The following is a 13,592-nucleotide window of genomic DNA, read 5'->3' on the forward strand; positions in this document are numbered from 1 at the left end:
ACAAACAATAATAATTGAGTGGGTTTATATAGCGCGTTTCTACGGTTACTCAAAGCGCTTTACATAGTAAAGGGCAAACTCATCTCATCCACCACCAATGTGCAGCACCCACCTGGGTGATGCATGGCGACCATTTTTGTGCCAGAACGCTCACCACAATCAGGTGGAGGGGTGAGTGATATTATGCCAATTAGGAATGAGGGGGGTGATTAGATGGCCATGATGGAATGGGACCAGGTTGGGAATTTAGTTATTTAAAAAATATATATATATTTTACCTTTATTTAACTAGGCAAGTCAGTTAAGAACAAATTCTTATTTTTAATGACGGCCTAGGAACAGTGGCTTAACTGCCTTGTTCAGGGGCAGAACGACAGATTTGTTTTACCTTGTCAGTTCGGGGATTTGAACCTGCAACCTTTCGGTTACTGGTCCAACGCTCTAACCACTAGGCTTAACACCCCTACTCTTACAATAAGTGCCATGGGATTTTTTATGACCACAGAGAGTCAGGACACCGGTTTAATGTCCCAGCTGAAACAAGGCACCCTACACAGGGCAATAAATATCCCCTTCACTGCCCTGGGGCAGAGTGAAGAGTGCACGCTACTGGCCCTCCAACAGTAATAAAAACTAAATTAAATGAGTTCTTGCTATAAAATCAATAAGGTTTTGTATGTTTTATTCTATATGTTTTTGGACAATTAGTTTGGTAATATTTGCCAGTAATATAAGCTTTGCATAAAACCAGTTTCCGAGAAGGCGGACGATAAATATGTATTGTGATAACAATGTCACACATGAATCTACAGAAGCTGTTTATCATATATTACTATTTGTTTCCATAGCAATGCAGTATAATATTACTTGTCTATTTTGTCAGAGGTCCATACGATCTAGGATCAAAGTAAACAAATACTCCTCAGATGATAATTGTACAGTAGAAATAAATCATGCAGGAGCAGCTGGTATGACAGCTGCAATAAACACGTTATAGGTCGTATTCAGTGTCAATGCCCTCCATCGTGACTGGTGTAGGCCAACACAGGAGAAATAACGTTTCTTGTCCGAAAATGTCTTCAAGTACTTAAATCTCCAAGCCAACAATAGGCTACAATAATATAAGCAGGAAAGCATTTTCGCAAATGGGAGGATAGCCTACCGTAGTATGTCAATTGCACTCCAGAGTCTCACAGTTAGGCAATAGAAGTCCATCTCTCTCTGAACACTGAACATCCCATTCCTCAATCTTCCCATCCCTTTCTCAGTCTAACGTTATGTGGTTCCCATGCTGGGGAGAGGAGGAGGACAGGACGTTCATCATCACACTGTGAGCGATAGCCGTGACAGTCCCCGAGCCCTTGGAGCTATTCTGCATGCTGATGATGTTCCCACTGGTCTGCTCCAGCTCTGCCTCTGCCTTGCGGAAGAAGCCCCTCATGCTGGACTGGAAGTTGTTGGTGACGAAGCAGTAGACGATGGGGTCCATGCAGCTGTTCAGGCTGCTGAGGGTGACAGTGACGTGGTAGACAATGACGTGGTGGGGCATGTCGGGATAGAAGTACACCATCACCTGCCTGACGTGGAACGGGGTGAAGCAGATGGTGAAGATGACCAGGACAGTGGTGAGGAGCTGCACGGCCCTCACGCGCCTCTCTCTGCTCTGCTGCATCAGACTGGAGTTGGACAGGGCACACATGATGCGCACGGTGAACACCACGATGACGACCAAGGGGAGGAAGAACTCGAAGACGGTCAGGACGAAGAGCTTGGAGACGCAGCAGCCCGCGTGTCGGAACGCCGTGGTGAGGAAGGAGTAGGTGACCACGATAGCGAAGAGCCAGATGAAAATGCACACCCCCTTGGCCACGTTAGGGTTCCTCCACTTCCTAGAGGCCTCAACCTGTACTATGGCCAGGTATCTGTCCACGCATATACTGGTGAGGAAGAGGATGCTGCAGTACATGTTGACAAAGTAGCTGAATATATGCACGTAGGAGCAGTTGAGGCACTTTCCTCCACTGTAGTAGAGAATGATACGTGTGGGCAGGGAGAGGTTAACCAGTAGGTCTGTGACAGCCAGATTGATGGTGTAGATGACTGAGGTGGTCTTGGGCTTGGTGCGGAAGCAGAACACGTACAGGGCCAGGGTGTTGAGAACCATTCCCACCATGAAGATGAGTGTGTTGACCACCACCAGACAGATCCACAGGCTGTAGAAGTCATTGTAGAGACCCTCGTCTAGATGGGCCAGGCGGTGCATGTACGGCTCTCTGCTCACATTGGTGTTGCCGGCGGAGGTTGCCATGGGCATCACTGTTGAGGTAGAGTTATCCAGTGACATCGCAGTATAGGCAGGCTCCATGGTTCTGTGGTTGGCCCCGCGGCCTGAAAAACAAACGAAAAACAATATGGAGTTTAGTGGGTTCATTTTGCAGATCAACACAACTAGCCCACACCTATTTACCGTGACATTTTTAGTTGAGGAATTCTGAACCATACACTGAATATTCTGGAAAACATTCTTGGAAATCTAAACATAAGCCAATATCATAATCATGTTGTAATAATGTTTAGATGGTGTGATATTCTCTAAAGGCTGAAGACTGCATCTACAAAACATTCATGAACAAATATCAGCCCCCTGCTGACACAATGACATTCCAATCATTGTTGTTGTATTACTTGATGAGGTGATCCAAATAAATACTCTAACTTGAAACTGGATGGGAAAAGTCTGTCGGACATTATACAGCCAATTCCATTGGATCATGCGGACGTCAGTGTGTATGCAGTCCAGGGTTGTGTCCCAAATTGCACCCTATTCCTTATATAGTGCAGTAGTTTTGACCAAAATCCTGGCCGGAAGTAGTGCACTATATAGGGAAGCGGTGCAATTTGAGACACAACCCAGATAAAGTAACCATGTATGTTTGTGTGTACATATCAGGGAGGGAGATCTTTCCTGAGGATCTGGAGTCTCATGAGAACAGGCATCCTCTGTTACCTAAACACTTATTCACCTTTGACCTGGGCCCTGGACTCTAGCTACCAATGCCACTAATTCTCCACCATCCACTCCCATTGTGGTATGGTCACAGTGTTTGTTTCTGTTGGCATCAACCCCATTAACAAGCCAATTACAAGGGCATCTGAGCTGTTCCATTCATTTCAGGTGTTTATTTACCAACTACAAATCCATTTGTTTTCTCAGACATGGGAATCAGAGACGGGTGTAATTTGTATATTTAACAGTGAAGATGGGCTTTTAGACAGAAAAATAAGCAAACGTATGCTACATAATATACACTAGCAATAGGAACAGGACTGACATAGGAAATACAGCTGTATAGAGAATTGCAAATGATTCATATTATTCCGTTTTCCGGCAAAGTGAACTTCTTCAAAGAGAATCAGCACAGAGCAATAGAGAACAGATGCTATGATTTCAAAACGTCAGACATAATTCTTGTGGGGCTTTTGGTATTTGCAGTGTCATCATAGTATATTATTATGCATTTCAGCCCTCCTTTTTTTGAGATTGGGACCTTATGAAATCAACCAACACAGAGTTATGTGATAACTTCCTTTAAAGGGAAATCTGTCACGCCTGTTCCCGCTCTCCCTCCCTGGTGCTCGAGGGCGCCAGGCTGCCCAGCGTTACGCACTCCTGCCACCATCATTACGCACAACTGCTTCCCTCGTCACGCGCATCAGCGATTCATTGGACTCACCTGAACTCAATCACCTGTGTTGTTACCCTTATACCTATCTGTTCCCCGCTTCTGCATTCATTGTTGTTTGTCTTTGTATTACCTGGTTCTGACGCTGTTCCTGTCCTGTTCCATGTCTGTGCAAATTAAATGTTCACTCCCCGTACCTGCTTCTCTACTCCAGCATCGGTTCTTACAGATATCATGCAATAAATATTACTTTTAAACAAACCCACCTATTTTGACATCTGACCTCTACAAGGTCAAAAGTAAGTCTAAATTAGTGTCATTGTATACAAGACAATACGTTGTAGACAATCCCCTGTATTAAGTACCTGTTGTGAAGAGCTGCTTAGTCTCACTTTGTATAACACCAAGTAGATCGTAGTGCGTTTGGAGTAGTCGGACACAACACACACACAGATAGATGGCCTCTGTATCCTCAATCCCCTTCCCACAGCCTGCGATAAACCATATTAGGGCAGAGAGGATAGACGAGGGACTGGCAAAGCAGTGAGATCGTAGGGAAGTCAACTGAGTGGAAAGGAACAGAAACAGCCAGGCTGCTCAGGCGTGTTAACTTAGAGCAGAAACTGACTGATCACACTGACATCTGGAATTCTTTAAAGAAATTCTCCCCAGCTGTGATGTACACTGAGTATACAACCCCACCCCCTCCCCCTTTGCCCTCAGAACAGTCTCAATTCGTTGGGGCATGGACTCTACAAGGTGTCAAACTCATTCCACAGGGATGCTGGCCCATGTTGACTCCAATGCTTCCCACAGTTGTGTCAAGTTGGTTGGATATCCTTTGGGTGGTGGACCATTCTTGATACACACAGGAAACTGTTGAGCATGAAAAACCCAGCAGCGTTACAGTTCTTGAAACAAACCGGTGTGCCTGGCACCTACTACCATACCCTGTTCAAAGGCACTTCAATCTTTTGTCTTGTGTATACAGTTGCCCATTCACCTTCTGAATGGCACAAATTCATAATCCATGTCTCAATTGTCTTAAGTCTTAAAAATCCTTCTTTAACCTGTCTCGTCCCCTTCATCTACACTGATTGAAGTGGATTTAATAAGTGACATCAATAAGGGATCATAGCTTTAATTTAGATTCACCTGGTCAATCTATGTCATGGAAAGACCAGGTGTTCTTAATGTTTTGTATACTCAGTGTATACGGTGCATTCGGAAAGTATTCAGACCCCTTGACTTTTTCCAAATGTTATGTTACAGCCTAATTCTAAAATGGATTAAATAAAAAAATGTCCTCATCAATCTACACACAATACCCCATAATGACAAAGCAAAAACTGGTTTTTGAAAATGTATTAAAAACAGCAAAACTGATATAGCACATATACATAAGTATTCAGACCCTTTACTCAGTACTTTGTTGAAGCACCTTTGGCAGCGAGTATCCCTTCTTTCTTTTCTCTCCAAAACTCTTGAACGTGCCGTCCTTGGCCAGCTCTCCTGCTATCTCTCTCAGAATGACCTTCTTGATCCTAATCAGTCAGGTTTCAAGACTGGGCATTCAACTGAGACTGCTCTTCTCTGTGTCACGGAGGCTCTCCGCACTGCTAAAGCTAACTCTCTCTCCTCTGCTCTCATCCTTCTAGACCTATCTGCTGCCTTTGATACCGTGAACCATCAGATCCTCCTCTCCACCCTCTCCGAGCTGGGCATCTCCGGCGCGGCCCACGCTTGGATTGCGTCCTACCTGACAGGTCGCTCCTACCAGGTGGCGTGGCGAGAATCTGTCTCCGCACCACGTGCTCTAACCACTGGTGTCCCCCAGGGCTCTGTTCTAGGCCCTCTCCTATTCTCACTATACACCAAGTCACTTGGCTCGGTCATATCCTCACATGGTCTCTCCTATCATTGCTACGCAGACGACACACAATTAATCTTCTCCTTTCCCCCTTCTGATAACCAGGTGGCGAATCGCATCTCTGCATGTCTGGCAGACATATCAGTGTGGATGACGGCTCACCACCTCAAGCTGAACCTCGGCAAGACGGAGCTGCTCCTCCTCCCGGGGAAGGACTGCCCGTTCCATGATCTCACCATCACGGTTGACAACTCCCTTGTGTCCTCCTCCCAGAGTGCTAAGAACCTTGGCGTGACCCTGGACAACACCCTGTCGTTCTCCACTAACATCAAGGCGGTGACCCGATCCTGTAGGTTCATGCTCTACAACATTCGCAGAGTACGACCCTGCCTCACACAGGAAGCGGCGCAGGTCCTAGTCCAGGCACTTGTCATCTCCCGTCTGCATTACTGCAACTCGCTGTTGGCTGGGCTCCCTGCCTGTGCCATTAAACCCCTACAACTCATCCAGAACGCCGCAGCCCGTCTGGTGTTCAACCTTCCCAAGTTCTCTCACGTCACCCCGCTCCTCCGCTCTCTCCACTGGCTTCCAGTTGAAGCTCGCATCCGCTACAAGTCCATGGTGCTTGCCTACGGAGCTGTGAGGGGAACGGCACCTCCGTACCTTCAGGCTCTGATCAGGCCCTACACCCAAACAAGGGCACTGCGTTCATCCACCTCTGGCCTGCTCGCCTCCGTACCTCTGAGGAAGCACAGTTCCCGCTCAGCCCAGTCAAAACTGTTCGCTGCTCTGGCACCCCAATGGTGGAACAAGCTCCCTCACGACGCCAGGACAGCGGAGTCAATCACCACCTTCCGGAGACACCTGAAACCCCACCTCTTTAAGGAATACCTGGGATAGGATAAAGTAATCCTTCTAACCCCCCCCCCCAAAAGATTTAGATGCACTATTGTAAAGTGGTTGTTCCACTGGATATCTTAAGGTGAATGCACCAATTTGTAAGTCTCTCTGGATAAGAGCGTCTGCTAAATGACTTAAATGTAAATGTAAATTACAGCCTGAAGTCTTCTTGGGTTTGATGCTACAAGCTTGGCACATCTGTATTTGATCTCTGCAGATCCTCTCAAGCTCTGTCAGGTTGGATGGGGAGTGTCGCTGCACATATATTTTCAGGTCTCCAGAGATGTTCGATCGGGTTCAAGTCCGGGCTCTGGCTGGGCCACTTAAGGACATTCAGAGGCTTGTCCCGAAGCCACTCCTGTGTTGTCTTGGCTGTGTGCCTAGGGTCGTTGTCCTGTTGGAAGGTGAACCTTCGCCCCAGTCTGAGTTCCTGAGCGCTCTGGAGCAGGTTTTCATCAAGGACCCTTCTATACTTTGCTCCGTTCATCTTTCCCTTGATCCTGAGTAGTCTCTCAGTCCCTGCAGCTGAAAAACATCCCCGCAGCATGATGCTGCCACCACCATGCTTCACCATAAGGATGGTGCCAGGTTTCCTCCAGAAGTGACGTTTGGCATTCAGGCCAAAGAGTTCCATATTGGTTTCATCAGACCAGAGAATCTTGTTTTTCATGGTCTGAGAGTCTTTAGTTGCCTTTTGGCAAACTCCAAGCGGGCTGTCGTGCCTTTTACTGAAGAGTGGCTACCGTCTGGCCACTCTACCATAAAGGCTTTGGTGGAGTGCTGTTTGGTGGAGTGCTGCAGAGATGGTTGTCCTTCTGGAAGGTTATCCCATCTCTACAGAGGAACTCTGGAGCTCTGTCAGAGTGACCATCGGGTTCTTGGTCACCTCCCTGACCAAGGCCCTTCTCCACCGATTGCTTAGTTTGGCCGGGCGGCCAGCTCTAGGAAGAGTCTTGGAGGTTCCAAACTTCTTCCATTTAAGAATGATGGAGGCCACTGTGTTCTTGGGGACCGTCAATGCTGCAGAATTTTTTTGGTACCCTTCCCCAGATCTGTGCCTCGACACAATCCTGTCTCGGAGCTCTACGGACAATTCCTTTGACCTCATGGCTTAGTTTTTGCTCTGACATGCACTGTCAACTGTGGGACCTTATATAAACAGATGTATGCCTTTCCAAATCATGTCCAATCAATTGAATTTACCACAGGTGGACTCCAATCAAGTTGTAGACACATCTTAAGGATGATCAATGGAAACAGGATGCATCTGAGCTCAATTTCGAGTCTCATAGCAAAGGGTCTGAATACTTATGTAAATAAGGTATTTCTGTTTTTCATTATTAATATATTTTCGTACATTTAAAAAAAAACAGTTTTTGCTTTGTCATTATGGGGTATTGTATGTAGATTGATGAGGCAAAACATTTATTTAATCAATTTCAGAATAAGGCTAAAACGTAACAAAATGTGGAAAAGGTCAAGGGGTCTGAATAGTTTCCGAATGCGCTGTATATATATGCATCATAGCGAGTTAATATTTGACTACTACATTTTCATTGAAGAATAATGTAGAATATTCCAGCTAATGAGTATAACATGCTCAGTTGAGGGCATAATTAAATGAATAATGTAATTTATCAAAAGCAATGAGAACAATGTGGCCACAGGCTGCCTACAACACATTGTAAAGAGACATGCAAAAAATACATGGGATTGAATGACTATTTTAATTTCAATATCCCTGCATATTATTCAGTTCACAAGGCCAAGTTAATCATCATTAGTAGGAACATGTGTTACAGAGGGTGTAATTTACAGGAAATTTGATATTAAACGGCTCTCTGCGGAGATTACAGAGATAAATGGTTTCTTGCTCTGCCAGTTACAACACATTCATTCACAAACTTCTGCTGACAATTCTCTCACACTGTGCTTCCAGCCTCAGCAACAACTCCCAAGTTGAGAAACCACAAACGTAATAGTGAAGTATTGTTGCTATTTTAAAAACAAACAATAGTAAAATCGAAAACAACATATATTGTGGTCTGATATTTCACCTCAAAGTGACACAAACAGACATGTTTTAAATTGAACCTTTATTTAACTAGGCAAGTCAGTTAAGAACAAATTCTTATTTACAGTGACGGCCTACCAGGGAACAGTGGGTTAAACTGCCTTGTTCAGGGGCAGAACAGCAGATTTTTACCTTGTCAGCTCAGGGATTCCATCCAGCAATCTTTCGGTTACTGGCCCCACGCTCTAACCACTAGGCTACCTGCCGCCCCAAGGCCTTTCGTAGATACAGTAGATATGTCAACAAACAACAATTTTATTAAAATGACTTGTAAACAAGTCAACCAGTGTGTGCCCAGTGGCAAGGATATAAGTAATGATTAAGTTATGATAGTGACTTTATAAGATGATCGTCAGAGGACTGCCTTTTAACTTAAAGGGACAGTGCAGTTAAACTGGATTTTCCTGTTTTTTTAAATAATATTTCAACACAGTAACCAGTTTTCCGTCTAACCTTTTTATGCGAGTATGCACAATATATTATATATATATATAATTTGTTTCCTACACCCACACGATCAGACTGATAATTTCTATGGCCAAGAGGCTCAGGGAACTAAATGATAAAAAATGTATTTTGGAATTCTTTTATTAAGTAAACACACAGGGACAATTAAAAAGACTGCATGGGGGCTTTAAAAGTTGAAAGGATGTCATGTCCTGATATAGAGACAGCCAACAAACTACGTTCAGTCAGGGATCCCAACAGATCAGAAAAACCTTGTACAAATAAATATCCCTGTGTGAGTTCTGAACATGTCTTGTTTCAGGCAGGATGTAGCATCACATGGGTCAGATCCCACGATGTAGCCTAATCTACATAAACACCATATAAGGCAATAGCCTCTAACCATTTTCAAGGGTCAGTAACAAGCAGAATTTGTTACATAAAGTGAATAAACATGTTGCATTAGTGAATCTTCCTAAGTGTTGCAAAAAACATCCATCAGCATCCGTCAACAATATTGCACTGATACATCTCAGTCAGATAGAACTCTTACATCTTTCCAAGAGAAAAAAAATAAACACTTACCTCAACGTCGAGAGAAGAGTGAGGAGATCAATAAATCTGTTGGCCAGTTTCAGGTTACGTCTTGGTCCCCTTGAGGTTAGTAGAGAGACCAGGGCCTCAGTCCAGAACCTCACTGCCCCTACAGCTTCCTAGTTTATACCTCTACTGTGTCAACGCCTTGTTTCACTGTTTACCACTGGTCCTCTGCTCCCCAGCATACGGCTCTGCACTCTTCCCATATCTAAACATTTAAAAGAAAACCCCACAGTTCTCTCTCTGTGCCTTAGCCTCCCTGTCTGCTCTTCCGCTCAGCATCACACTAACTAACCCGGTCCCCGGTCTTTTAGCTGAGGATACTTAGAGAGGAAGTCTTCCTAAGTTTACATGAACTGTGACATCACTAAACAAGGACTCTCTGTACCACAGACTGTTTCCTAAATGGCACCCTGTTCCATTTATAGTGCACTACTTTTGACCAGGGGGCACTATAGTGTGCTATAAAGGGAATAGGGTGCCATTTGGGAAGCGAATGCAGTCTTGTGGAATATCCCAGAATTTATTCCTGTGAGACTGAAAAGTGCAACAGTAACTGGAAATTGGTAAGTCTTTTTCACAACAGCTGATTTCAGAGGTTTCATATAAATGAGAAAAATCAAGTGGCATCCTCCTATAACAGCCATGAGGCACATATGACTGCATTTCAACACACGATTTGGGATCTCTTTAAAACACACATTCCAATATTTACATCAATACAAACATTAAGTTAGCAAGGACAACCAAAGTGAATCATAACAAAGAGAATTTGATGTGAGAAGTTAGTTTGATGATTCCACTTGACACTTCTAGACTGGAAAACATGATTTCAGTACAGTACCACTCAGGGACAGACTGGGGAAACCGGTCCATTTTTCCCTCCAGGCCTCAATTATTAGCCAGAATAATAATAATAATAATAATAATTCGGCAGAAAAAAATCCCAATTCAGACAGGCCCACCGGGCTAAAGATGGACGACCCATCTGGCATTTGCCAGGACTGTCCTATGGCCAGTTCGTCTCTGGTACTAGCTAAGTAATGGCCCATGAGTGAACCTCTTCTAGACACATTTATCTTCCAGAATGAGTCTCAACTTTTTCCACATTTCCTGTTAGGGACCTCATTTCTCTTGCACTGTCAGTACTCTGTTATCACACAAAAAGTATTGATGTTCAGCCGAATGAGCTGAAGAGTCTATTGCTGTGAGCTGTGCTTACTCATTTTGAGGTATCAAATCAGTTGCATTATTGAAACTGTCAATATAATTTATTTACTAAAGTATTATGTAACATGCTAATACAACATTGTTACTAGTTTAATTACAGTGTTATTACACAGGTATAATAGCAACACAAGTGTTACCCATCTTCCCAGGGTGTTTTACTATGACCCGTCTGTGGGCATTGGAGGCCACCAGCCTAATGCAGTCCTAGTCAACTCTCCTCATTCCAGCCTCCTAAACATTGTGTCACCATGACAAAGTCCAAGGAGCCGTGTTTCATTGAATGGTCCCTCCTGAAAACGAGCAGGAATGTGCCAAACACAGCACATCGCCCCCACTACCAAAACGGGACCACTACTCTGTTGGACCTGAGTTAAGGTGTACATACTGGACTGTATCTACAGACCTGAGTTAAGGTGTACATACTGGACTGTATCTACAGACCTGAGTTAAGGTATACATACTGGACTGTATCTACAGACCTGAGTTAAGGTGTACATACTGGACTGTATCTACAGACCTGAGTTAAGGTGTACATACTGGACTGTATCTACAGACCTGAGTTAAGGTGTACATACTGGACTGTATCTACAGACCTGAGTTAAGGTGTACATACTGGACTGTATCTACAGACCTGAGTTAAGGTGTACATACTGGACTGTATCTACAGACCTGAGTTAAGGTGTACATACTGGACTGTATCTACAGACCTGAGTTAAGGTGTACATACTGGACTGTATCTACAGACCTGAGTTAAGGTGTACATACTGGACTGTATCTACAGACCTGAGTTAAGGTGTACATACTGGACTGTATCTACAGACCTGAGTTAAGGTGTACATATTGGACTGTATCTACAGACCTGAGTTAAGGTGTACATACTGGACTGTATCTACAGACCTGAGTTAAGGTGTACATACTGGACTGTATCTACAGACCTGACTTAAGGTGTACATACTGGACTGTATCTACAGACCTGAGTTAAGGTGTACATACTGGACTGTATCTACAGACCTGAGTTAAGGTGTACATACTGGACTGTATCTACAGACCTGAGTTAAGGTGTACATACTGGACTGTATCTACAGACCTGAGTTAAGGTGTACATACTGGACTGTATCTACAGACCTGAGTTAAGGTGTACATACTGGACTGTGTCTACAGACCTGAGTTAAGGTGTACATACTGGACTGTATCTACAGACCTGAGTTAAGGTGTACATACTGGACTGTATCTACAGACCTGAGTTAAGGTGTACATACTGGACTGTATCTACAGACCTGAGTTAAGGTGTACATACTGGACTGTATCTACAGACCTGAGTTAAGGTATACATACTGGACTGTATCTACAGACCTGAGTTAAGGTATACATACTGGACTGTATCTACAGACCTGAGTTAAGGTGTACATACTGGACTGTACCTACAGACCTGAGTTAAGGTATACATACTGGACTGTATCTACTGACCTGAGTTAAGGTGTACATACTGGACTGGATCTAAAGCAGGCAACTCTACTTCTGACATGGAATTAGAACTCTGTTGCCTGCAATGTCCAAGAGACGCTGGTTGAATGTTTGTTTCATTCCAGTCCAAGTGGTTCTGACTAGACGTCATGATTTTAACGTTTGAGGACATTCTAAGTGTTGTTTAGACAGACCCTTCGCTGCAGGATGACTTCATATTCATTTAGGCTCCTGTGATCTTTCAATAAACAAAGTAAGTGATTGGAGAACGGTAAAACAAACTCGTACATTAAACATCTCATACCACACCAGTGAGACACACTTTTGGGCTGTAGGGCGAGTATGGAGGCAGTTGTATTTTCTGGTGCTGGATCAAAATGAACCCCAAGGGCCCTAGAAGCAATACCTTAATTCCTTAACATTAGGCAACAAGTGTCATGGTTAACTGAACAGTTGCGAGACTGGTTTCGAGGTCAGAAAATAAATATGTAATTTTGGTATTTATATGAGGTAGGAGGTAGAGACAATTTCCACATGTCATTAATCATCTCAGTCATTAACCCACTTGAAACCAGGAGGGACTTTCACTCAATGGAAACGTCCTGTTATAGAAAACGATGTGAAAAGATTAAGGACAACTGGGTATCATCCCATTGAACCATTGCACAAAAAAATGACAATGGAAAAATACTCCATCTTCTTCTTCTGCCTATGTCAGTTCAGACCCAGTCTGAGGTTCCTGCTTTCTCTCAGAGCTAGAGTTGCAAAACTCCGGGAACTTTCAATAAATTCCCTGGTTTTCCTGAAAACCAGGTTGGAGGATTTCCGAAATCAGGAGGGAATAAGCAAGAAATTCAGAATCCTCCAACTAGGTATTCTGGACAATCTGGGAATTTATTCAAAGTCACCGGAATTTTGCTACCCTAAGAGCGATGCTGTAAAAGCTACAGGCTGCAATGACAACTTTGAAATGCGTGTGGATATTCTCCTCCAGGCAGCTGTGTGCGCCGTGCGGAAGGAGTCTGTGAATTAAAACACAGAAGATGATGACAGTAATGGAAGTAAACACACCTCCCCTGCATTACTCACACACATTAGAGTTGCTCCCAAATGGCACCCAATCCCTATATACTGTAGTACTCTGACACCCTACTCCCTACTGTATATAGTGCACTATCTTTGACCACTACCCATAGGGCTCTGGTCAAATTTAGTGCACTACATTGGGAATAGGGTGCCATTTAGGACAAAGCCCTCCAGCTGAAAAAATGGGAACCACATGATATACAGGACAGATGATTTCTGGTGCTGCTGAATGGGAGAGGAG

General features: G+C 44.0%; 1 protein-coding gene across 1 annotated transcript; it reads right to left on the reverse strand.

Annotated features, from left to right (window-relative positions):
- Positions 1-661: 661 nt before the first annotated feature.
- LOC115185666 (G-protein coupled receptor 20-like) lies at positions 662-9,979 on the reverse strand. The gene is made up of 2 exons (XM_029745795.1): positions 9,560-9,979; positions 662-2,388 (listed from the first exon to the last, which is right to left on the reverse strand). The coding sequence occupies exon 2, from the start codon at positions 2,363-2,365 to the stop codon at positions 1,265-1,267; it is 1,101 nt and encodes a 366-aa protein (XP_029601655.1). The 5' UTR covers positions 2,366-2,388; positions 9,560-9,979; the 3' UTR covers positions 662-1,264.
- Between the last annotated feature and the right edge of the window lie 3,613 nt (positions 9,980-13,592).

This window comes from Salmo trutta, chromosome 3 (genome assembly GCF_901001165.1).
Source record: "Salmo trutta chromosome 3, fSalTru1.1, whole genome shotgun sequence".
NCBI lineage: Eukaryota > Metazoa > Chordata > Actinopteri > Salmoniformes > Salmonidae > Salmo > Salmo trutta.

Coding starts and splice junctions, on each gene's coding strand:
- LOC115185666 (XM_029745795.1), bottom strand. CDS start 2,365: ATGGAGCCTGCCTATACTGCGATGTCACTGGATAACTCTACCTCAACA.